The 26,302-nt window shown below is 34.4% G+C and overlaps 2 protein-coding genes across 3 annotated transcripts; one reads left to right on the top strand and one right to left on the bottom strand.

The window, feature by feature from the left end:
* Positions 1 to 12,283: 12,283 nt before the first annotated feature.
* On the top strand, positions 12,284 to 21,410 carry LOC107790620 (chaperone protein dnaJ 15). 2 transcript variants are annotated; one of them, XR_001649069.2, is made up of 12 exons: positions 12,284 to 12,909; positions 13,743 to 13,866; positions 15,206 to 15,288; positions 15,361 to 15,472; positions 15,551 to 15,655; positions 15,796 to 15,846; positions 17,265 to 17,354; positions 17,434 to 17,542; positions 17,665 to 17,813; positions 17,906 to 17,959; positions 19,598 to 19,802; positions 20,739 to 20,876. XR_001649069.2 is itself a non-coding variant. In XM_016612573.2 (11 exons), the coding sequence occupies exons 1-11, from the start codon at positions 12,782 to 12,784 to the stop codon at positions 20,976 to 20,978; spliced, it is 1,245 nt and encodes a 414-aa protein (XP_016468059.1). In that variant the 5' UTR covers positions 12,284 to 12,781; the 3' UTR covers positions 20,979 to 21,410. The 2 variants fall into 2 exon arrangements, 1 of the variants encoding a protein (XP_016468059.1); XM_016612573.2 differs by lacking the exon at positions 19,598 to 19,802 and having other exon boundaries at positions 20,739 to 21,410.
* Positions 21,411 to 24,718: 3,308 nt separating this feature from the next.
* LOC107790619 (uncharacterized) lies at positions 24,719 to 25,847 on the bottom strand. The gene has a single exon (XM_016612572.2). The coding sequence runs from the start codon at positions 25,513 to 25,515 to the stop codon at positions 24,988 to 24,990; it is 528 nt and encodes a 175-aa protein (XP_016468058.1). The 5' UTR covers positions 25,516 to 25,847; the 3' UTR covers positions 24,719 to 24,987.
* Between the last annotated feature and the right edge of the window lie 455 nt (positions 25,848 to 26,302).

The raw sequence follows: 26,302 nt of genomic DNA, 5'->3' as shown, positions 1-26,302 counted from the left end.
GAAAAATCTGATTTTTCTTCCATAAATTCACTGATTCATGATATAAATGAGTATGGAATCATGAAATATAATCAATATAGGATAGGGAACACTTACCCCAATGTTTCCCGTGAAAATCGCCCAAATATTCACCTTAACCGAGTTCAAAACGACCAAATAAGAAAATAATTTCGGACTCTTCGATATATACACTGCCCAGGCATTTTCGCACCTGCGGTGCCTGGACTCGCACATGCGTGTTCGCATTTGCGAGAAACTCTCGCATCTGCGAAAAATGGCTGCCAGGCGAGGCTTCGCACCTGCGGAGGAAAAATACGCATATGCGCTGTCTTCGCTTCTGGGGACGCGCGGGTGCGTGCAGGTTTCCGCACCTGTGGACTTTTTCCCAGCCATGCCCAGGCGCATCAGCGATCGAAGGCTCGCTTATGCGGTCGAAAATCCGCAGGTGCGATTACAACAGAAGGTAAAATTACAGATTTTGCTTAAGTCCAATTCTTGATCCGATTTCTATCCGAATCACTCTCAGGGTACTCGAGACCCCGTACAAATATACCAACAAGTACAATAACATAATACGGACTTACTCGGGGTATCGTATTACGTCAAACAATGCTGGAATTACAATTCACACCCCGATTCGAATTTTGAGTTTTAAACTTTTCAATTTGCAAATCTCGTGCCAAAATATAGTAAATGAATCTGGAATGACTTTAAATTTGGAACACAAGTCATAAATGACATAACAGAGCTGTTCAAATTTCCAGAATCGGATTCCGTCTCCGATATTAAAAAGTCAACCACGTGGTCAAACTTGGAATCTTTAGCCTTTAAATTGCTAGTTCCTTTAAATGGTCATAACTTGAGTTAGGGACCTCCAAATTAAATTTCGGGAATACGCCCAAGTCCCAAATCACCATACGGAGCTACCAGAATGGTCAAAATACTAATCTGGGTCCATTTGCTAAATATGTTGACCAAAGTCAACTCAGTTGAGTTTTAAAGTTCTATTTCACATTTTAATCCATTTTTCACATGAAAACTTTCCGAAAATTTTTTACGGAATGCGCACACAAGTCGAGAAATGATAAATGGTGCTTTTTGAGGTCTTACAACACAAAATTACTTATTAAATTTAAATATGGTATTTTGGGTCATCACATTCTCCACCTCTAAAACAAACGTTCGTGCTCGAACGGAGTTAGAAAAAAAGTACCTGAGCAGGAGAAAAGGTGTGGATATTTACTCCGCGTGTCCGACTTGGAATCCCAGGTAGATGCCTCTACCGACTGACCTCTCCATTGCACCTGAACTGAAGGATAACTCTTAGACATCAATTGTCGAACCTGCCGGGCTAGAATAGCCACTAGCTCCTCCTCGTAAGTCAAATCTTTGTCCAATTAGACTGAGATGAAATCTAACACATGTGACGGATTACCATGATATTTTTGGAGCATAGACACATGGAATAACGGATGAACCGTTGATAAACTAGGTGGTAATGCAAGCCTGTAGGCTACTTCACCCACCCTTTCAAGAATTTCAAAGGGTCCGATATACCTAGGGATCAACTTGCCCTTCTTTCCGAACCTCATTACACCTTTCATAGGTGAAACTCGGAGCAATATTCTTTCTCCAACCATGAATGCAATATCACGAACTTTATGGTCGGTATAACTCTTTTGCCTAGACTGAGCTGTGCGAAGTCGATCCTGAATAATCTTGACCTTATCTAAGGCATCCTGTACCAAATCGGTACCCAACAACCGAGCCTCTCCCGGTTCAAACCAACCAACTTGCGATCGATATCGCCTTCCGCATAATTCCTCATATGGAGCCATCTGAATGCTCGACTTGTAGCTATTATTATAAGCAAACTCTGCAAGTGGCAATAACTGATCCCAAGAACCTCCAAAATCTATAACACAAGTGCGAAGAGTATCTTCCAATATCTGAATGGTGCGCTCTGACTGTCCGTCTGTCTGTGGATGAAATGTTGTACTCAACTCCACCCGCGTGCCTAACTCACGCTGTACAGCCCTCCAGAAATGTGAGGTAAACTGCGTACCTCGATCTGAAATAATAGACACGAGCACACTGTGTAGGCGGACAATCTCACGAATGTAAATTTCAACTAACCTCTCTGAAGAATAGGTAAATACCACTGGAATGAAATGTGCTGACTTGGTCAACCTGTCCATAATGACCCAAACTGCGTCAGATTTTCTCTGAGTCCGTGGGAGCCCAACAACAAAATCCATAGTGATACGCTCCCACTTCCACTCAGGAATTTCTAACTTTTGAAGCAAACCACCAGGTCTCTGATGCTCGTACTTAACTTGCTGACAATTCAGACACCGAGCTACATATGCAACTATATCCTTCTTCATTCTCCTCCACCAATAATGTTGCCGCAAATCTTGATACATTTTGGCGGCACCTGGATGAATAGAATACCTGGAACTGTGGGCCTCTTCCAAAATTAATTCACGAAGCCCTTCCACATTAGGCACACAATTACGACCATGCATACGCAGAACTCCATCTTCCCCCACAACAACATGTTTGGCATCACCGTACCGCACCGTGTACTTAAGGATAGGTAAATGAGGATCATCATACTTCCTCTCTCTGATGCGCTCATATAAAGAAGACCGAGCGATTGTGCAAGCTAGAACCCAACTGGGTTCTGAAATATCTAAGCTCACGAACTGATTAGCCAAAGTCTGAACATCTGCAGCTAATAGCCTCTCACCAACCGGAATATACGCAAGACTGCCCATACTCACAACCTTTCTACTCAGAGCATTGGCCACCACATTGGCCTTTCCGGGGTGATAAAAATGATGATATCATAGTTTTTCAACAACTCCAACCATCTTCTTTGTCTCGAATTAAGATCCTTTTATTTGAACAGATACTGAAGGCTCCGATGATCAGTAAATACCCCACACACGACACTGTAGAGGTAATGCCTCCAAATCTTCAGCGCATGAACAATGGCTACCAATTCTAAGTCTTGAACCTGATAATTCTTCTCGTGAACTTTCAATTGCCGCGACGCATATGCAATTACCTTACCATCTTGCATTAATACTGCACCAAGCCTAACGTGAGATGTGTCACAATATACCGTATACGATCCTGAACTTGTGGGTAATACCAGTATTGGTGTCGTAGTCAAAGCAGTCTTGAGCTTTTGACAGCTCAACTAACACTCGTATGACCATCTAAATGGGGCACCCTTCTGGGTCAATCTAATCTTAATAGTTGTTTATAATCAGTTACAAAATTGTCAATTAACTTCATGTTAACAAAAATCTCGTTTCAAACCTTCACAATACTAATAACGAGATAGAGGCATGAATACTTCATAATTATTTTACCTGAATTAACGAGTAACATTTAACACAACCTGGGCGGGCACCTATCTCGTAGGTTAAAACTCAATAATTATAGCATGATTTTGGCAAGTATGCACAGAGAATTTCATACAAAAAATTTTCAAATAAGCCTAGAAGGCATGACTTCCTATTAGTACTATAGTACAAATTTAATTTTCACAAGGGAGAATTTAAACACAAGAATTTTTTTTATCACAAGGATCTCATCCTTATATAACTTCCACCGCAGTTCATAGCCTGGTTTAAACATATCAATTTATTTTAAAATACGAGGACATCGACCTCAGTTCTGAATCACAAGTAATATGCACATCTTTCCAATCGAAACTTCCCATTTTATCATTTTAAATAACTTTCGTTAAACAAAATCACAACACATAATGAACCCCATATCGGTAGGACATATAATTCACAATTAGTAATTAGTTATCCAGAAATACATCAAAACATGCCGAAATAAGTACCAGAAAGGCACCTTTAGCCTCACAGATCTTATTAGAGTCCATCATGGAATGATAGGTGTAGTTATCTCTATAAAACCTCCCAATAGAAGTAAACACATAAGTAGATTATAGAACTACGAAGCTCACTCGTAAGTGGAGCACAACAGGATGACTCGTCTTGATACTCAGAACCGAATCAAGTTAAGGAAATTATTCCTTTATTTTAAATCGAGATCGTACCTATAACGACACCCTCTGATGTAACGACCTCCACCATACCATAAAACAAATATAACAACGGCTGGGTCTCCACCTCTAGGACGCCTTCTACTCGCTTGTCCTCCACCCTTAACTGGTCGTGTGGCTGGTGTAGTAACTGCAATGGGGCACATAGCCTGAGTGATTTGATGTAATATGCCTCTCCCAAGTTTGGTACAATTTTCTCATGATGTGCCTAGTATCACCTCATTCATAACAACCCATTTGCGGGTTTAGCTGCTCATACTGAGTTTGTGCCAGTTAACTGGGATAACCATTGTAGGAAACTCATGTCAGTGGTGCATTAAAATAACTTACTGGAGCACCTCGATTAATCTGATGTGCGAACTAGGCTGGCCGACTACCCGAGCCTCCGCCATAATGATTTATACTTGCAAAGTAGAATCCACTAAATTGCCCAAAACCTCGAGACGTCTTGGTCTCATTAGTTTCCTTCCCGAACACGTTCTAATATTTAGGCAATTTCTACCACTAGCGGGAATGAAGTATTAGCCTATAGCTCCCGAGTCATACAAAATTTTACGATCATAATTGAGTCTTTTAATGAGTCTGTGGACTCGCTCTCTGGCTATAGGAAGCAAAGTAGGAATATGACGGGCTAACTCATTGACCCTGATGGCATATTATGACACCGTCATAGTGACCTGACGCAATCATTCAAACCCTACGCGCCATGCATTACAGAGAGTCCGGGAAGAAAAATCTTTCAAAAGTATTTCTGAGAACCGAGCCAAGTGGTCGGTGTTGTATTGGCAGGTCTGCCCTCTTCATAGGCTTGCCACAAACACTTGTGAAGAATTATCTCTCCCAAGGCCAATTTCTTCTTATGTTATGTTGACTCAACACTATTGAGCTAACCCATTTCTTAACATACTCTTCGATTCTTCTTTAGGGTAAACTTTACCCCTATTTACATACAATGATCACAAAAGTAGAGCTCCATACAAACAATTCTTAGTCCAGATTCTCGTCAACCACTATACTTCCTCTGAAGCACCCCAAAATCTGCAACCGTGACGTCCACGCTGAGTAGACCTTCTGTAAATTAATGTTGTTTCTCTAACTCCTTTGGTACTGAAGTATAAGATTATTACGAAGGAGGACATACCGCAAGTCCCAACCTTATTCTCTACAAGATCTCAGGCCTTAAACACATGTAAAATTTGGGAGAACCCTTCAGTATCACATATATACATTTCAGGCCAAAACTGATATAACACATGACTCGCAATCCAATCATTGATAGTGGACTCCCCCACTCGGCGTGAAGTCATAGTTTACCATGTCCGATGGTCCACAATATTAATCTTCACAACTCGTATAAATCAACCAGATGCCAAGATACGTTGCATCCCCCACATTATTCACTAGGTGATCTCTTTATACGTCCGCATCTTCAGTCGGAATCACACATTGAGACAATATTTGAGCATCTCTGGTACCCTCATAATTCATCTGCGGCATCACGAATCGTCGACGCACAACTGATATCGAGTGCGCAATGTTATAGATAAGTAGATACAAAGGAATGTGAGATATAGGTTTCAAACAAAATCAATGTCGCACGATAAGGAATGAAAGAGGTGATGTTGTTCCTAAACTTCATAGCCTCTGAGAGATAAGTACAGAAGTCTCCGTACCGATCCTTCAAACTCTACTAAGCTTGCTCGTGACTCATGAGACCTATGTAACCTAGTGCTATGATACCAACTGTCACGATCCAAAATTCCCACCTTCGGACCATGATGGCGCCTAACATTTCACTTGCTAGGCAAGACAACGTTAGAATAATATTAACCAATTTTTAAATAAATTTTAAATTATTAATAACCAAAGAAACAAATGCGGAAGCAAAGTTAGAAATATAGTGAATAAATCAATAAAAATAACGGTGTTTAAATACCATCCTAGAATCGGTGTCACAAATGCACGAGTGCTTTTAGAATAAATACAAATAAAAGTTTGAATAAAATAAAGATGTGTGGAAATAAACACACGGCTAAAGTAAAATAGACGGGGACTTCAAAACTGCGGACGCTATGCAGTTATGCCTCAAGTCTCCTCTGGTAGCTGAAATCCGAGCAAGTCTGTGGTATGCCGCTGGGACCAACTCCAAAATCTGCACAAGAAGTGCAGAGTGTAGTATCAGTACAACCGACCCCATGTACTGGTAAGTGCTGAGCCTAACCTCGACGAAGTAGTGACGAGGCTAAGGCGATTCACTTATATTAACTTGTACGCAATATTATTAACAACAACAAATAATAGAAATAAATCAGGTAACTCATTTATAATAATTGAAGCCAACTCAGTAGTCATAATCCATTATTATTTCAACCAATTCCGTTACAGCGTGCAACCTGCTCACACAATATATTCACATTCAATTCAGTTGCAGCGTGAAACCCGCTCTCCCAAAATATTCCTTTTAATCAAGTCTGTCATATATGTATTTCAATCAAGTATATTTAGACTTTTTAATAAGTCTGTTGTGGCGTGCAACCCTATCCTCCAATATTGACTTTTTAATAAGTCTATTGAGGCGCCCGATCCTCCAATATGGACTTTTTAATAAGTCTGTTGCGGCGTGCAACCCGATCCTCCAAAATGGACTTTTTAATAAGTCTGTTACGGCGTGAAACCCGATCCTCCAATATTGACTTTTTAATAAGTCTGTTGCGGCGTGCAACCCGATCCTCCAATATGGACTTTTTAATAAGTCTGTTGCGGCGTGCAACCCGATCCTCCAATATACTCATTATAATCAATTCTGTTACGTCGTGCAACCCTCCTCCAACATATTTATTTACCAATTCTTATAGAAGAAATTTCTCCAATAAATACAATAATTAATATAAAATTATAAGACAATAAGCATACAATAATTAAGATTTAATTATGCAACAAACAATGACAAATAACAAATCATTATGAAAATCAGGAAGAAAATAAGCAGTTTAATAGTTAATATGCTAAATGTCAAATAACAATTAAAACACATAATTCAAATAGCATGTAACAATTAATGCAGGAATTCAAGAATTAATATTTGGCAAAGAATATGAGAGAAATAATAATTATAATAATAATTAATTTATGATTTTAAATAATTTATGGTTTTTCAAGTAAGCACGCAAACAATTAATTTCACGACGTATAGACACTCGTCACCTCGTCTATACGTCATTCACATGCATTTCACATAGCAAATAATTTAAGGGTTCTATTCCCTCAAGTCAAGGTTAACCACGACACTTACCTCGCTTTGCAAATTCCAACCATTACTCAACCACAACTTTTCCTTTTAAATTTATCTCTGAAAGCTTCAAATCTATTCACAAACAATTCGATATATTTAATACTAATCATAGAATTAATTCTATATGAATTTATAAATTTTTCGGATAAAAATCCAAAATTTATTTAAATATTCAACAGTGGGACCCATATCTCAAATCCCGGAAAAACTCGCGAAATATGAACACCCGTTCCGCTACGGGTTCAACCATACAAATATTATCCAATTTCAATATCAAATGGACCTTCAAATCTAAATTTCTCGTTTTTTTGAAGATTTTAGTAAAATCTGATTTTTCTTTCATAAATTCACGAATTCATGATATAAACGAGTATGGAATCATGAAATATAATCAATATAGGACAAGGAACACTTACCCCAATGTTTTTTGTGAAAATCGCCCAAATATTCGCCTTAACCGAGCTCAAAACGACCAAAATGTAAAAATAATTTCGGACTCTTCGATATATACACTGCCCAAGCATTTCCTCATCTGTGGTGCCTGGGCTCGCATATGCGAATTAGCATTTGCGAGAAACTCTCGCATCTGCGAAAAAGGGCTACCAGGCGAGGCCTCGCACCTGCGGAGGAAAAATGCGCACATGCGTTGCCTTCACTTCTGCGATTCTTTTGTCCGCTTTTGCGGATGCGCGGGTGTGTGCAGGTTTCTGCACCTGTGGACTTTTGCCCAGTCACCCCGGGCGCATCAGCGATCGAAGGCTCGCTTCTGCGAGCTCGCACCTGTGGTCAAAAATCCGTAGGTGCGATTACAAAAGAAGGCAAAATTTTTAGATTTTGCTTAAGTCCAATTCTTGATCTGATTTCAATCCGTATCACTCTCGGGGTACTCGGGACTCCGTGTGAATATACCAACAAGTCCAATAACATAATACGGACTTACTCGGAGTCTCGTGTCACGTCAAACAATGCTGGAATTACAATTCATACCCCGATTCGAACTTTGAGTTTTAAACTTTTCAATTTGCAAATCTCGTGCCTAAACATATTAAATGAATCCAGAATGACTTCAAATTTGGCACACAAGTCATAAATGACATAACGGAGCTGTTCAAATTTCCAAAATCGGATTCCGGCTACGATATCGAAAAGTCAACCCCATGATCAAACTTGGAATCTTTAGCCTTTAAATTGCTAGTTCCGTTAAATGGTCATAACTTGAGTTAGGGACCTCCAAATTAAATTTCGGGCATACGCCCAAATCCCAAATCACGATACGGAGCTACCGGAACTGTCAAAATACTGATTTGTATCCATTTGCTAAAAATGTTGACCAAAGTCAACTCAGTTGAGTTTCAAAGCTCTATTTCACATTTTAATCAATTTTCACATGAAAACTTTCCGAAATTTTTTTACAGACTACACACGCAAGTCGAGGAATGATAAATGATGTTTTTCGAGGTCTTAGAACACAGAATTACTTATTAAATTTAAAAATGACATTTTGGGTCATTATATATTCTTAGACCATTTTCGAAAGTATACGAGTATATTTGGCCCTTTGCCGTTATTTTTATGTGTTGTGTATAAGTACTTGACGTTAGTCCCAATTAAAAAAAGTCTCTTAAAATTAATAAATTAAAGTCCGTTTTCCCAACTAATTAAAGACACATTCTTGCTTTTCCAATCCTTATGGAGATTTATTTGAGTTGCTAAAAGATAGTAGTAAAAATATTTCCTCGAATATAAAATTCTATTTGAATTCAAATTCCTAAATATTTGAAAAGTTTTAACTATTACAATTTTATCCAACATGTATAGAAAAATAGTTCAATATTTTAAGAATATTTTGATCAATCAACATTATATTCATATTTTTATAATAATATTAATCTCTATATTCGTGCGTTGCACGAGAAATGCGTATTGAAAATAATAAACAATAATCTCAAATAATATTATTCACCTTCTCAAGGTTAGTTACATAATTAAAAAGATACATGAAAATTTTTAGTGCGCATATTTTTAAGGGTAAACACATGTAAAAGTGGATACTCTATTTCATATTTAGCTGTGCCTAATAGTCAAAATTTTATTGTTAATTTGATTACTTTGGATTATGTTCATTAATTTTATTATTATGACTAAAATGAGAGTGTCTTTATTTTTGGACTCCTATATTAAGTATATTTCTATAATCTTTTATATGCTTTCTTATTTAATTATATAAGTATTAAATATTATTTAATGACTATCTACCGTTCGATTTGAGTTAAATACTATAAATATTTTAAATTGGATACTTGTGTTAAAGTGGACTTATTTCTAGATTTTGAGTATCTAATATTGAGTTACATATATATGAAAATTGGATCGTATCTAAATTTCTTTTTCATATTCATATTTTTAGAATAATATACTTGCTCCGCTCCATTTTATATTGCATATTTTTTTAGTTCGTTAAAAAAAGAACGACATATTTTTATTGGTAAAATGAGATAATATTTTGAGAACATTTTGATCGTTCAACATTTAGCTTTCTAATATTCATGTGATTATAATAACTATCATATTACAGTTTTTTCACTTATCACATTCAACTCAACCATGAGACTAACCGGAACCTGCAATAATAAAGCCAATTCTATCGTATATTAATTATCCAATTTATGTTTTAAACAAACTGTATAAATCAAGGTTAGCAAACTTCGTAACAACCAAATATAGAATATTAAAGCTAGAATGACAACATGTCAATAATAAACCTTGTTTTCATATACCAATTGCAAGAAATCACTTACTATGTTTACGCAGACCATACACAGCCATGCAGAAATTTAGTGCCAAAGTTCAAAACTCATAACCCTCTGGAACGACAAGTTAGTGCTCTTTGAGAAAGAATCTAATTTGTGTAATTATAGGTTTATGAATAGAATGTCAAAGTAGATTAGTATTCGAAGTCCATATAAGTTCATGTTAGCTAAAATTTTAGTTAAATTCAACGTCTACTGTTAGGCAAAGTCAACATATTACTATTTTATCCAACATGGGATTATCTTTATAACAAATAATTTAATGCTCTAAGGGTATAAAAGTTCGTCAATATTTTGAGGGTATTTTTGTCGTTCAACATTTAACGTAAAATATTCGTATTTTTATAATAATAATAATATAGATATAGATAAATAGATATAGATAGATTAGTTCCTACGTACTTGCATTGCACGTAAATTTTAATTTAATTATACTACATGGAAAAAAACAATTGTAACGCAATTGACTTAGTACAAAACCTCATTGAATTGGAATTTTTTGTTATATATATATATATATATATATATATATATATATATATATATATATATATATATATATATATATATATATATATATATATATATATATAATTGGAAAATAATATCATTCGTTCTTTGAATGAGAGCAATAACCTCATTGAACAATAGTTTTTGTCAGATCTCCGTAGATCATAAGCTTATTTCTCGTGTGTCCAAAGATGAAGATGAAATTCTAATTTATTTATTTTTGAATGTGGACCAAATTTAAAGAATACATATTTTTAAATCTGTATTCCTTTGTTTTTCCTCGTTATATTAGAAGCAAGTTATTTAATATTATCGAACAACATCTTCTTATGATATAGAGATAAAATATATAATTGGAGAATGACATCTTTTTTGTTATGGTTTCTTTTCTCTTTCTTTTTCTTTTTCGTTTTAACTATATATATCTATAAGGTAGGGATAAGGTCTGGTACATTCTACTCTCCCCATACATCACGGTGTGGGATAATACTGGGTATATTGTTGTTGTTGTATCTATGTCTATATTTATATCTATATTATATTAAAAACAGGAAGGCCATTAATAAAATATAATATCGATTATTCTTTTTTACTTTTTAAAAATAAATTTCGCATTGGATAAAATAGTCATTTAATTTTTTTTTTCGAATTTTATAATCAGCTAAATTTTGATTACTAATCTTTTCTTATTGAATTAGGTAGGAAGTTTACAAAATAAATATATATTAGTTTGAGATTCTGCATGAAAAATAAATATACCATATATAGAAAACGGAAGTCAAATCTTTTCAAAAATCAATTAAAATTTTGCATATAATAGAACTTTCAAATCCACCAAATTTGTTGTAATAAATCACCGCCGCTAAAGAGAGATCCTAATTTGCAATGGATTCTAATTCAAGAACTCATCCTACCTCGTTGTATTTCTAGTTTTGTCCTTTTCATACGATTTCTTGTAGATATAATTAAGAGTATAAAAATCGATCAATATTTCAGGAATATTTTTATCTTTTGATAATTAGTATAGAACATTCGTGCTTTTATAATAATATAGATAAATATAAATATAGATATAGATATAGATATAGATATAGATATAGATAGATATATATAAAAAATGGAATAAGAATACATAAATTAGTAATACATGAATTAAAATAATTATAATAACGAAAATAACCCTCATGTATTAAATAATTTTTTAAATAAACAAAACACATACTTTAAACCATAGATTATGCAAGAAATAATACCAATATAATGATTATCCATGTATTACTAATATTTACAGTATACTTTTATTATTTAATTCTTACACATTAAATTTTTTGTATTATTAATCCCCACATAATTTATCTCTCACTCAAACCACCCCTAAGTGATAAATTAGATCTATTATATTGTATTGGAATAAAATCATGCGTTAAAAAAATAGAAAAATATATATTTAAGTAATAATCGATATATATATATATATATATATATATATATATATGTATATGTATATATAAAATATATATAAAATATTATATATTTTTACGAATAGTAAATACAATTAGTTTGGACCAATTTTGCCTTGCATTCAATTTCCTTTTCAGAGAAATCCTTTTTCCAATTCAAATCAGAACTCCGTCTTTTCTCTCTCTCTCTCTCTCTCTCTCTCTCTCTCTCCCTCTCACACACAGGCACACACATCTTTTGCATCCTGTAAATTTCCCAAAAGCCCTCTTTTCCAATATTATTTATCAAGTTAAAATCCTTCTGTTAGATCTCTTATAGCTATTCCCATTATTTTTTTCAATTTTTATTGAACACATAGCATTAATCCCAAGGAAATGAAAAGACGATTCAATTCTTTGAATTCCGGGAAAAATCTTCATAATTCCCCTCAATTGCCTCTCAAATTTTGATAGTTTTGCGACTTCCCAAAAAAAAGAAAGATTTTTATGGTTTTGTGTGTATAAGTTTTCTCTGCCTGTGTATTTGCAGACAAGAAAGCTATTTGAATGATACACAATTGAAATCAGATAGTGATTTGGGTTTTTCTTAAGAGGAAGAAATAGAGATTAGAAGGGAGTAATGTCTGGTTCAAAAATGGAGGGGTCATCGGCTCCGGCGATAAGGCGAGACCCATATGAGGTATTGTCTGTGACAAGGGATTCATCTGATCAGGAGATTAAAAGTGCTTACAGAAAACTTGCTCTCAAGTAAGTCAAACGTAGCGCCCTATTGTAAAGAATTTCGTTTTGTACGTTTATTGTTGTTCGTCAAATTATTTCGTATTGAAATGACATGGGTCCAATAACAATTGGATCGGTCTGTCGAAGTATAAAGTATTTGGTGTTGGAATGAATGGGTTCGAATAGAGCAGCTGGACAAATTATTTAGTATTGGAATGAAATGGATTTGAATAGAAGGAAAAAAGTATCTAGAGGATTCATATATGTAACCCTGATTAGTTTTTGATGGAGGTTTAGTTGATGAATTGAAGTTATACTATCATTATCACAGTTTTGCATGTATGCACTTAAATGTGGTGTTGAGGTGTAGTTGATTCTTTATTGAGTTATTGTTGTTTGAATTTTGCATATATGTATTTAAATGTGGTTTATGTTGAGACTAAAATGTAGTTGTAGCATGAAATTTTGTTGAATTTAGCATTCCAAGAATTGAAGTTAGTAGTTTGACGGTTGACGTGTTTTGGTAATTGGGTAAGAGATAGACGATTGCTACTTACTTGTATAATAGTTTATTGAAGTTATTTTATTGTAACTTAGAATTTCTTACATGGAAAAATTAATTGTGATGGGATGCTAGGTTGGGTATAGAGGAAAAAATGGTTTTAGTGGTGTAGGTGTTGGAAGTTTATTGATTTATCGCCTCTATGCATTAGCTAAGCTTTTGTTCGATTTTTAAAAAAAAATGATAAGCATTTTAATGAAGACAGAAATTTCTTGATCTAATAGTCTCTTATACATTAACTATTTTAGGGACATAAAAAGTCTCTTATACATTAGCCATGTACAACCTATATTGGCAGGTATCATCCGGACAAGAATGCTAACAATCCTGAAGCTTCAGAATTATTCAAGGAGGTAGCATACTCATACAGTGTTCTATCTGATCCAGAAAAAAGGAGGCAATATGATATGGCAGGTTTTGAGGTATTTTGTCCCCCGTCCGCTGTCAAGTACATAATTTTCTTGCAAGTTGGTTTATCACTAGAGTTATGACTTTTGAAGTAAACGTCAATTTTTGTATGTTTTGAGTTACTGTGATCACTATTGGTAAGGTTAGAAACTCGACAGTTCCTTAATGTCCCTGAAGAAATAAGAAAAACAGAAGAGTCCGGTCGGACTTGGCGAAGACAATAGCAAATTTTAGTCAGGCTTTGTTTGGTACCATCTTGAATCTTGGTCTGGCTGGGCTCATAAAGCTACCAGCTTTTAAAAGTTTGTGGTTATATAATATTTTAATTTGTCAGAACTTTATTTTTGGACCAGATCAGCTTTGAGATATTTGAATGTCGTAGATCGCTAAATCTATGGGTTTGTAGATGAGACACTATGATGATTGAATGTATTAGAAAGGACGAGATAGACCTAAGATCACATGCACACAAATTGTCTCAAATAACCTATAATCTCATGGGATCCATGAGAAGTAGCTAAGAACAAAATACAATTGAAGCAAAAGATGCTTATGAAGAAAATATCCACTAGTTGAATTAAGGCTTAGTCATTGTTGGACATTTACATTAGTTCTGCTGTTTGTCAGAAGTTTTTAATTTTGTTTGAGATTTGCATGCCAGTGTAAAGATAAGTTTGAGATTCAAAGGAGCTTTTAGTTTTAAACAACTCTCAGTTTGAGAAGACAAATAATTGAGTATTGGAATGAAATAGTTCTAAACAGAACGGAATGGATGTAAAGGGTTCATATAGTCAACCCCAACTACATTTGGATTGGTGTATAGTTATTGTATCAAGAAAAAATGTGTAGCTAATGTTTGAGCTCTTGACTTGTGGAGCAGAAGATATGCTCTTCCCTTTTTTGGTTGGGGGGAGGGGGGAGAGGGGGGGATAATATGTCAGCTATAGGAGAACTTATAGGAAGAATTCTACAAGGTCACAGAGAGACTCAAACTAAGCAGTAGCTGGGATTTTTTTGCGGGTGTTCTTTCTGCAATTTCTTTTGTGTGTATGCATGGATTTTGAAAGGTGGTTGCCTCTCTCTCTCTCTCTCTCTCTCTCTCTCTCTCTCTCTCTCTCTCTCTCTCTCTCTAGTAGTATGTGTATAGTTTCTTTCTTATGCTTTTTGCAATCTATCCAAATTGTGCTAGTTATTTTTTTAGTCAGGTATGATGTGCATTATTTATTTAGTAGACAGACTCCCAATTGACTTATACACGTGGCAACCTTTTATTTGATTATAGTTCCTATATAAATGCTCACACGCATGTGCCACTTGCCTACTCTCTTGACATTTGATCTTGAAAATTTTAAGGCTCTTGATGCTGAAGGAACGGATATGGAAATCGATTTGTCCAATCTTGGAACTGTCAACACAATGTTTGCAGCATTGTTTAGGTAATCATCACACCAAACTTTGCATTCTAGTAGATTTTTGCTTGGTTTTTGAATTCCTTATCTATCTGATAGCAAGTTGGGTGTTCCCATCAAAACGACTGTCTCTGCTAATGTTCTTGAAGAAGCTTTGAATGGAACTGTCACAATTCGCCCTCTTCCAATTGGGACATCACTTAGCGGAAAGGTAGCATTTGATTTTCTTTTTCAATTAGCAGGACAATATTTCAGCTGTATCGAGGTTTTTAGCTTGGTTTTGCTGCAGGTTGAAAAGCAAAGTGCCCATTTTTTTGGTGTAACGATTAGCAGTGAACAAGCGGAGGCAGGGCTTGTAGTTAGAGTTACTTCAGCAGCTCAAAGCAAATTTAAGGTACACTCCAGATCTGTAGAATTTTAATGGTAGCTATTCTTGCATGTACTTTGTAAGCAGTGTGTATATCTTCATGTTTTTTTGTGTTTTCTACTTGCCATGGGTTGAGTTATTAAAAAATGAATTTTATGAAATTTCAGCTGCTCTATTTTGAACAAGATGCAAATGGTGGTTATGGCCTGGCTTTGCAGGTACTGCATTTTACAGTTATCAGTTTCCATTGTGAGCTCAAGATACTTTTCGTTGATGCTGAGTTCTTAGTGATTTGAAGTAGGTAGTTACAGATTCATCAGGCTGCTAATGTGTGACATCTTCCTCTATCATTCATTCTCTTGGAACAACGATCCTAAATATCTGAATTTTTGCATTTAGGCACCACAATCCCGTTGCGTCACCTCAACTTCACTCTTCTTATGCTGACTACACTTGCAGTTCATATATTCAGTTTTACTTCTAGTTATCTTAAAACTCTTACTTTAACTTTAACCATTGATGGTTTTGGTCAATTAGCACAATGTCGTCAGCAAATAGCATACACCATGGGACTTCATCTTGTATTGTGTTTGTTAGCTCATTCATAACTAGGGTAAACAAGTATAGGCTCAATGCTGATCCCTGGTGTAAATTCACGGTTATCAGATCCTCCTGTATATCTCCTACTACTGATCTCACTCTGTTGGTTTGCTCCTTTATACATGCCCTTTATGACATTTATATATTTAATATGAACTCCAGACTCCTTTCTTTGATCAACATAACCGTAATGCTTAAATGTATCTCCGCATTTACTGATCAAATCAAATGTTTTAACTAACATGTTGTGATGCACCTTTCATATCTTTTGCTAATGCTAACAAAAAATGTTGCTTATGAAATTTTTCAGAAGTAGAAAATTTGTTAGTCAATTCTAATTCTCAGAAAAATATTTTTGCTTGTTGATTGTAAAAGCTTTTACTGTGTCATAGAAATGGAAATAGTTACTATTTTCACACTGTGTCCCTGATGTCATCTTAGTATCTTTATTTTCCTACAAGTGGTGATTGGGTTGAATTTCACTTGATAATTTTCCGTTAGCTAAGCTTCAAGGCATATGGCTCATGACTTGTATGCGGCCATAGGAAGTTACAGTCAGGGGCTAGCTGTAATAGACGAGGCTGTATCCTCTTAAGATCTCAGTAAACTGAAGTGTATAATTGACGGTATCAATTGACTGCTTTGGAAAACTAGACCTCATTCTAAGGTATAATTTTTTAAATTTTCTGATTTTGAATCTCTTCATGGTCTACAATCTGTATAAGCTGTGAGGCTGCTATATACATTAAGTAAAACTCACTTATACAGAGCAGATACTGGACCTGTAATCCTTTATCTTTAGATATATAAGCTCAACATGCTCAGTAATTACCTCCAATTTGCCTGCACATCGGGGTTGCGTTTTTCACAGTTATCTTTGGAGTAATTCTTCTCAATTTTATGGTCTAAGCGTGCCTCAAACTTCTGTGATTTGTGAGCTAGTCTACTGTACTTTAGATGGACATGTTGTGCATGTCTTGTGTATTCTAACTAAGCAATTGACTGATCAAATCTGATGAATTGTCACGGTATGCAGGAAGATAGTGAGAAAACGGGTAAGGTGACGTCAGCAGGAATGTATTTCTTGCACTTTCAGGTGTATAGAATGGATTCAACTGTAAATGCGGTATGTGAATATCACCCTGTTGGTCAAATTCATTATGCAGTGTTGTCGCAGAGCTAATAAAAAATCTGAAATATTGTAGTTAGCGATGGCTAAGGACCCTGAAGCTGCTTTCTTTAAGAAGCTGGAGGGACTTCAACCTTGTGAGGTCTCAGAACTTAAAGCTGGCACTCACATATTCGCTGTTTATGGTTGGAGCTACTTATTTTGTTGAATACATTGTTTTTTCTGCTGTGAGAAACACTATCAAATTCCAATTGATTCTCCGATGCTTAAATCCTTAAGGCTGAATTTTGATCTGATCTCTCTGCAGGAGATAATTTCTTCAAGCCTGCTACTTATACAATTGAGGCTCTCTGTGCCAAGTCATATGAGGATACTACTCTTAAGCTCAAGGATATTGAGGCTCAGATTTTGAGGAAAAGAAATGAGCTTCGGCAGTTTGAAGTAGAATATAGAAAGGTTGTCAATCTACTTCTAGACAAATATTTATCATGGGTCATTGATTCTTTCGTATATCCTGATTGCACTACTTTCCATGTTAATGTTCACAGGCACTGGCACATTTCCAGGAAGTGACCAACAGATACAGCCAAGAGAAGCAGTCTGTAAGTTTTTCTTTTGAAAAGTCTCTCGGTTTAGTTATTATATGGAAAGGGGTCATATTTATCCCTGATCTATTGAAAATTAGTCATATCTACCCTCCGTTTCACTTTTTGAATTTTTAAAGGCCTACCGTTATGCTTATGTTTATATTTGCCCCTCATCCATTAAGTGACCAGTCCTAACTTTAAAAAAGGGACATGGAGTGCCTAGGATCAATTTTAAAGGATCAAGTTCATTTTATACAAACCCAACCCTAAATAAGACATAGCCCGACCCTTCGAAACCAATTTACCCACTTAGTCAAAGGAACAAGTGAAAAAGCCTAGAATTTTTTTTGGGATTTTACGTTATCCTTCCTATTTTCGTGATATTTTTGTCGAATTAGACACAGCCATTGAAATAATTTCCTATTCGACTTCTTTTGGAAAATCTGAAGAAGTCAGAAGAGATAAAGGCCAATAATAATGAGGAACTAAACACAAGATATAGATTTTCTTCTATTTAGAGATTGGATAATTTCTATAAACGCATATTCAGACTATTTTAGCATGCTAGAAGGAACTCTGAAACAAAAAGAAAGAGCAGCTTTCTGAGTCAGCGAAGGCATTCTTAACTGGCTTGAAAGTAACAAGTAAATTTGTACCACCAGCTCAAACTAGCTTTGACATCTTTTTTAACTAGCTTTGATATTGGTTACTGATGTTGTGAATGAAGCAAACTGGAAATACAAGCATCAAATCCCCTCTCCCGCATCCCCAACACAGTTTCTTCAGTTATCTGAACTGCTTTTTCAGTTGGGGCTGGCTTTGGACCAAACTTAAATTAAAATTTGGACAATGCAGAATGGCCTAAATGGCGCCTATACTTGTGCCACTTTGTCATGCCGGTCCCCAAACTTAACAATTTGCCAATTGAATACTTACACTCCTTCAAACCGTGTATAATAAACGCTTATGACATGAGGTTGCCAGTGCGTGTAATACAATCTCCTACACGTAGGACGCCACGTCAAGAAAATTAATCCACGTAGGGTCCAGGTCATTTATTATCGCCACATAGGAAAATAAAACGGGAAATGATTATTAACCCCCCATACCCAAATTTTCCCCTTATTTTACACTTACCCACTTAGTTTAGGGCTTAGAAAGTATCGAACCACTTCTGTCTCTCCTCTCTTCTCCGTCATCGTTGCCGGGATTTCCATCATCGCAGTTGTTATCGAAGTTTGTGGGGTAAGTTTCTTCATTTGTTCTTCATCTTTAAAGAGGGAGAAATGGGTTGGTTTCCATGTTCTGGATCATTGAAGCAGACCTCAAAGAAGAGGAAAAAGAAGAAAGCCTCGACTAATTCGGTCCAACTTGGTTATGGTAATTAATAAATCTGCATATTTATCATATAAGCAGACTAATTTGATGATTCTCTGAGATGGGTTTGTTGTATTATTGTCAAAATTCTAGGTTTTTATGCAATTTAAAGCTTCAAGTTTTCAACTTTTAATGAATCTGTGAAATGGGTTTTTATGCAATTTAAAGCTTCAAGTTTTCAACTTTTAATGAATCTGTGAAATGGGTTTGTTCGTGAAATTTTAAGATCTGCAGCAACTCCATAATAACATAAAGGTTCCTTCTTCATTGCTGAAGGAGAAGACGCTGCAGCAGCTTATTTCTTGCCGGAGAAGAAAAAAATCGACCTTCAAAAGAAAAGGAAGATGACAGAAATTGATGGGCAATGAAGAATCCCAGCAAAGAAATTCTATTTTTCACTGTTGAAGATAACACGAGAAAGAAGAAGGCATCGGATTTGGATAGAAATCAGCTTTAATAATGTTCAACAATGGAGACTAAGGTAGAAAGAAGAAGATGGCTGTTAAATAGGCCACATTATTACCGTTAGGGCTTTTTCAACTGCCCTCACACTCCTTATAGGCGTGTGAATCACGCACTAAAGCCAAATATGACACATAGGATCGGCCTCCTGTCATAAGCGTTTGTTATACACGGTTTGAAGGAGTGTAAGTGTTCAATTGGCAAATTGTTAAGTTTGGGAACCGGCATGACAAAGTGGCACAAGTATAAGTGCCATTTAGGCTATTTTGCCTTTGGACAATGTTGAGGGTTCTTTGCTTACCTCCTTCCATCATTGATACTCGCAGTCCATTGGTGTTGGATGTGATAAAGCTTAGAGTTATATCGACCTTGGTATGATGTGGGTTGGTGGTTTGGAATTTGGAGTAGAGTATGAGAGGAAAGATATGTCACCAACTAATTTCTCTAAATTGTCAAAATGGAAGGAGAAAATAAAAGGTACAGCATTAAGGGGAATCGGTCGGTCGGGTTATGTTTTATTTGAGGTTGGGTTTTTATAAAATGAACCGGGTCCTGCAAAATCGATTCTAGACACTCCACATGTCTTTTTTAAAGTTGGGACTGGTCACTTAACGGATGGGGGGCAAATACAAAAATAAGTATAACGGTAGGCCCTTAAATATTCAGGAAGTTAAACGTAGGGTAGATATGATTTATTTTCAATAGTACAGGGGTAAATGACCCTTCTCCGATTATTATATTACGCAAATGTCCTCGTATTGAGATGGTATGTCCAAATTCTTTGCAACACAAGTCGCTTGGCTTTCATTTAGTGGCGTGGGAAGTGTTACAGCAATAGATTTTCTCAGATTTTGCTATAATTAATGCATCTCTTGTTTGTTTAGATGCTACTTCACTTTTTCCTTGTATTATCTGATAGTTCCTGCATACTGATTAAGTACTACTATTTGTAAAGGTCGATGAGATGCTGAAACAAAGAGACAGCATCCACTCTTCGTTCACAGTTGCAAGGTCCATTGCTAATTTAAATGGCAGTGGGAGTGGGCATTTCAGTAACGGAAGTAGCAGTAAGGTCCTTGATGAAGATTATAAAGCGGATAGTCCAGGAGAAGATGGCAGTTCAGATTCCAAGGACAAATCATCAAAGAAAAGATGGTTCACCCTTAACCTCAAAGGATCTGATAAAAAGAACTGAAATGTTGGATGGTTATTTATGTTCTCTACGTACTTCCTGCAGAGTTTCGAGTTATAGAATTGCTGTCAAGGCCACAAGTGCATGTATTGTGCTACTGGAAGAAGTCTCTTCATATATTCTTTGCTCTATTTATTGGTTGGTCTTGTGCTTCGCCAAGTGCTTTATCTCTCTGAGGCATGTGAGGTTTGAAATATAGGTTCTATTTGTGTTTGTATGCATTATTCTTGTGCTGTACCATAATCTCAACTAGGCTTATCTTCAGTTGTCAATCCATACAGATTATAGAATTCAGAGGTATTGTAATTTCCGCCAACGAACACATTCTATTTTTCTTTTCTTTTTTGTCACATGTGAAATTGTAATGTTTCAGTGGTGGGTATATCTTATTCTTACAGAAAAAATTGAATGTTATGGAATTGGATGTTGTGATTCCCCAGTTCTTGTAAACTTACCTTTTCTCAAACGTATGCAAGTTCTATTTCATCTGTCATTGTCTTTCTGGAGATCTGTCTTGAATTTATTTACTTCAGCAATTGATTGTGGCATGCACTTACCCTCAAAACACTAAATGAACCTCAGATTGTGTTGAGAACTATTTTGTTCACTTACTTGTGCAATCATAAAATGCACCTCGTTTGCTCCTAATATATAAAATATCCACATAGTTACCTTCTACTAAAGAACTAAGTTTCTACAATTTCTGCCTCATTATTACATGTGGAAAGCACAATACCATCAACATATACAGCTAAAAGATTCAATAAGAAGAATAGTTGATTTGACTGATATAATTCTAGCTTTATTTTCATTTGAAGTTTAAACATAAGTTATGCAGAGTTTAATACTAGAAATCAAATGCACTTATTGATTGGTATAACAGAAATGTATTATTTTCCATGTAATAGAATATGAGATGAGAATGTGTATTAACAATACATAGATAGAGTATCTAAAAATAAATATATCCTTAAATTAGACAATTTGTATATTATAATTCATGTATTGTGTTTTATTGCATAACAATTCATGCATTATTATTTATGAAATAATAATCTCTGCAATAATATCATTGAATAAACAATTTAAGCATTATAATTTCTACATAATTGGACTGTAAACCAAATAAATTCCAAATGTTTAAGGGAAAACTATCCAAACTGTCACTACATAAATAATTTCAACCAAAACTAGCCCAAAACAAAATATCTACCAAAAACAACCCAAATGTCATTTTGTGAACACATTTATTTTTCTAAAACACAAAGATAGTTCAAACTTTTTGAGACTTCAACAATATTGCAATATTCTAATTCCTTTAAGTTGAAATTTAGAGAATCAAGCACCTTAACTCGATATAGAAATCACTATTAAATATTAGTCTGTTGGATTGGGTCGAAGGATTAAACTGAAACGTAGTGGACATCTATTGAAGTTTACTTAAGCTTGAATTCAAAAATTTGGGTTTTCGAAATTGGAATTTATTTCGAGTGGGTGTTCTTGGAATAGATTTGGTACATCGTACAATTTGGTGGAGATTTTAGGTGGTTTGAATTGAAATTTGAGCCAAATTTGAAGTACAGAAGATGAACATGGACGAAGATCATATGTGTCTCACATTGTGTATCATTTGCTTATTACATATGTATCAAATGTGTATCGCATATATAACCATATACTAGTCCTATGATATGCGCGTTGCGCGTGTATATTATCTCAAGTGGTATTAAAAAATATATATAAATATTATATTAAAATATTTTGCCTGAGTTATAAAATAAAAGTGCATGTTCCTTAAAATGATGAATATTGAGCCTTTATACACCACTTAATAAAAGAAGAAACGCCACAAGAGAAGTTCTCAATCATTAGTCAATACATTCAACTCAGATTGTAATTTTATTTTATAATAAAATAGATATAAATTAGTGCTTGATAAGTATCCTATTAATCATTACAAAATTTATATAGAAATATATCTCTCTTTTTCATCTTTGTAATTTTAAAATTCATTAGGTAATGTAATATCTCTCTTTCTCGTAATTTCGATTCATTAGGTAATGGAAGTATCTTTAGATACAGTTTATTTATCTTACTTTAATATATGGTTAAATATATTTGTAATTGTTGATTTCTCACTACATTTAAAGCATTGTTATATAATCTATCACTATCCTCTTATCAGTTTAGTCTGTACAGAAAAGAAAGAAATTTAATGATTGAGCGTGTCTTTTGACATGACCTTTTATCAGGTTATACCTAAAATAAACATGACAGTAGAATTAGAAAATTCTATGATCAATACAAAAATAGAAGAAAAAAAAAAAAATACATATACTATCTTCACTCTAGTGTTTCAAAGAATCTGGAGAACGTATAGACGTTAATGAATTAATAGACCATAACAAATAGAGAATCAACCAACAAATAGATTTTATAATCAATGCCTCTTGACGTATCAATACTTTGAAGACACAAAGTTTCTATATGAAAGACACACAAGAGTTTAACATAGACAAAAAGATCAACTTTTACTTCATAAAGAAAAACTAAAGTTGCAAAAAAATTGTATCCGAAATTTACGAACCTGATCAAGAACTAAATGATCATATGATGATTTGGTTGGACAAAACCAATTCTCATGTAATAGCTTTATATGCTAGACTTTGATGAGGACTCAACAATCGTATTTTTTTTCTTCTTCTAGTTGATACTACTTGATAGAAGTTGTTTTTGTACTAAATTATTCACAAAGGCAACATTTCTGTAGAATTTTATATCCAAAAAAGACTCCAAAACGTTTAAACCTAGAAGAATTATAAAAATTAGGGAAATAATTAAATGTTTAATCCTAAATATTAGGAAAATAATTAAATATATAACTCTAAATATTAGAGAAATAAGTAAATGACGATTTTGTCCAGTATGAAATCTATTTTTAATAGGTAAAAAAAGCGAACGACATTTCGCTAAGGACCTTCGTGCTTTTAATATAATATAGATACCTGTGTGCGAGATACGTGCATGTAGATGTTTGATACATGTGTCGCAAAAAATTTTATTCATTAAAAAAAACTCAATTTTAACTATGAGTTTTGATACCAAACCAGTCCAAATCTCCTCCAATCTTGCTCAAATTTTGTATATTGACTCATCTATATGTTTTCAACGAATTCCAACCATACCCATTGAAAAAAATCTTTTTTTGCCTAATTTTTTTTAATTGTTGTTTATCACTGATAATGAATTTTAACTCCAAACTAGTCTAACTCACTTTCAAACTTGGTCAAATTTTGTATATTGCATTATCTATATGTTTTTAACGAATCACAATAATACCCATTGAAAAATCTTTTTTTGCTTATATTTTTTGAATGTTGTATATCATTGGTAATTCTTTTGGGCCTTTTTTGGGTAGCATGACTAAAATAGCTAGTTATTGAAAAATAATGTCTTTTTTTGGTACATTCCCGCCCAATGTTTAACGTATTCTGATGTAAAATTGGGTAAAGATTACATTCGGTAGTTTAAATGTATATATATATATATTGAGAACGACTGTAGTGTATTTTTCCTAAGAAATTATCCAATTTCAACTGACAAATTTTAAAACAAACCAACTAACAAACTGTTAAGCACCAGCACAAAAAAAGAAAAGAAACGATATATCTCCACAGCCATAAGAAACAATGTGGAGAAGAATAAATCAAAAGAATAACACATTACAATATAAATCCACCTCATCAACAACAACAACAAACTCAGTTTGATCTCATAAATAGGTTCCGGGGAAAATAGTGTGTAAGCAAATCTTACTCCCACCTTATAGAATTAGAAAGACGGTTTCCGATAGACGTTCGGTTCAAGTAACAGCGAAGATAAAGCAATCAAATAGCAAAGAATATAATACGGTAAAAAAAAAAAAAATGAACATGGTTTTAGGTTTAGGAAATTCATGAGAGAGAGAGAGAGACAAAAGTAATTCTTATCCGGTCCCGAATAACAGGGTTCATTAATTATCAACCAATGCATTGAACTGCTCCAAGAGAGATTCTTGCCTTTGTAATCTCATTTCTTCATAAAACCTTTCAATAAACTTCTCAGCTCTCTCATCAATGAAATCATCTCCCTCAATAAAATCTGATCCTTCTGAAAATTCTCTACCTACTACTGCATCTCCCATAGAAGCTAACCCTTCCAACTCCAACTTTGGGTACCTCATTTTTTCTTCTCCTTGGCCATTTATCAACCCCAAACATTTCGAAATGTAAAAAACAGAGCAAAAATCTCTGTAACTTTTCTGTTTTTTAAGTGACTTTTTCTTATGGTACTGAAGCAAAGGTGTGTTTGAAGGAGAAAATTGGTATTCTTGAACATACCCATAATTGTAATGCTTGAGTAGGCTAAATTTCTTCATTTTTCTTGCTCTTTTCAATGAAATTAGCCTTGGAATTATCGGTTTCCTCATTTTTGCTATGAAAATTGACATGTTTAATAAACTGGAAAGTTTTTGGAAAATAGGCGACCTTTTCTTGGGCATTTTTGACCCTTTTTTTGGAAACTGAAAATGTAAGAGCAGAGCTGAAAGTTCACTCTATAACAAGTGACTTTCTGAGTTTGAGGAATGTTTTGGTTTGGACTTTAATTGTAGGGTTTCTTGGGTATTGTGTGGAGCATTTTATTGGTTTAAAAAGGTGTTTTTTTTTGTTGCAAGAATCTCAAAATGGGGAAAGCTAGGCTGGAAAAAGATTTGTGGTCGGTGTTAATTTGGATTTTATTATGAAGTAGCCGTTAAAGCGCGGCTTCTCTGTAATTCAAATCTGGAGCAGAGAAAAAACCGTATATAAAAATGAAAGAAATTTCGATTCCTTACTCTGGTATAATATAACGTGGTCATGTTAAATGAAACAGGACAATAAGTACAGCTGCGGTTACCTTCGAATCCAAGTTTTGTATTGCTTCATTTTGTAAGAGATCCGTTCCAGATACAAATGGAATGGCAGTTCAATTGTTTTTTTCTAGGATGGTATTTTTTTCAGAAATATTATTACTCTCTTAGATCCCAAATATTAGTCATTCTAATAAACTGAATGTGTTTCAAATATTTGATATCTTTGAAAAATAGAAGTCATTTATTACATTTTTCTAGATAGACATGTTCCAATTAATGGAATATTAATTAAGTAATACACTTAAGAAGAGATAAAAGTTAGTTTTGATAAATATTTTTATGATTAAGGCTAATAAGTATATTTTCAAAAGGTGCACAAACACAATAAAATACATATAATATTAATCGAATGTAATCTCTAATAGTTCGATGTCTC

This window comes from Nicotiana tabacum, chromosome 12 (assembly GCF_000715075.1).
Source record: "Nicotiana tabacum cultivar K326 chromosome 12, ASM71507v2, whole genome shotgun sequence".
Lineage (NCBI taxonomy): Eukaryota > Viridiplantae > Streptophyta > Magnoliopsida > Solanales > Solanaceae > Nicotiana > Nicotiana tabacum.
The sequence above is the reverse complement of the archived record's forward strand: the minus strand, read 5'-3'. Positions and strand labels throughout refer to the sequence as shown.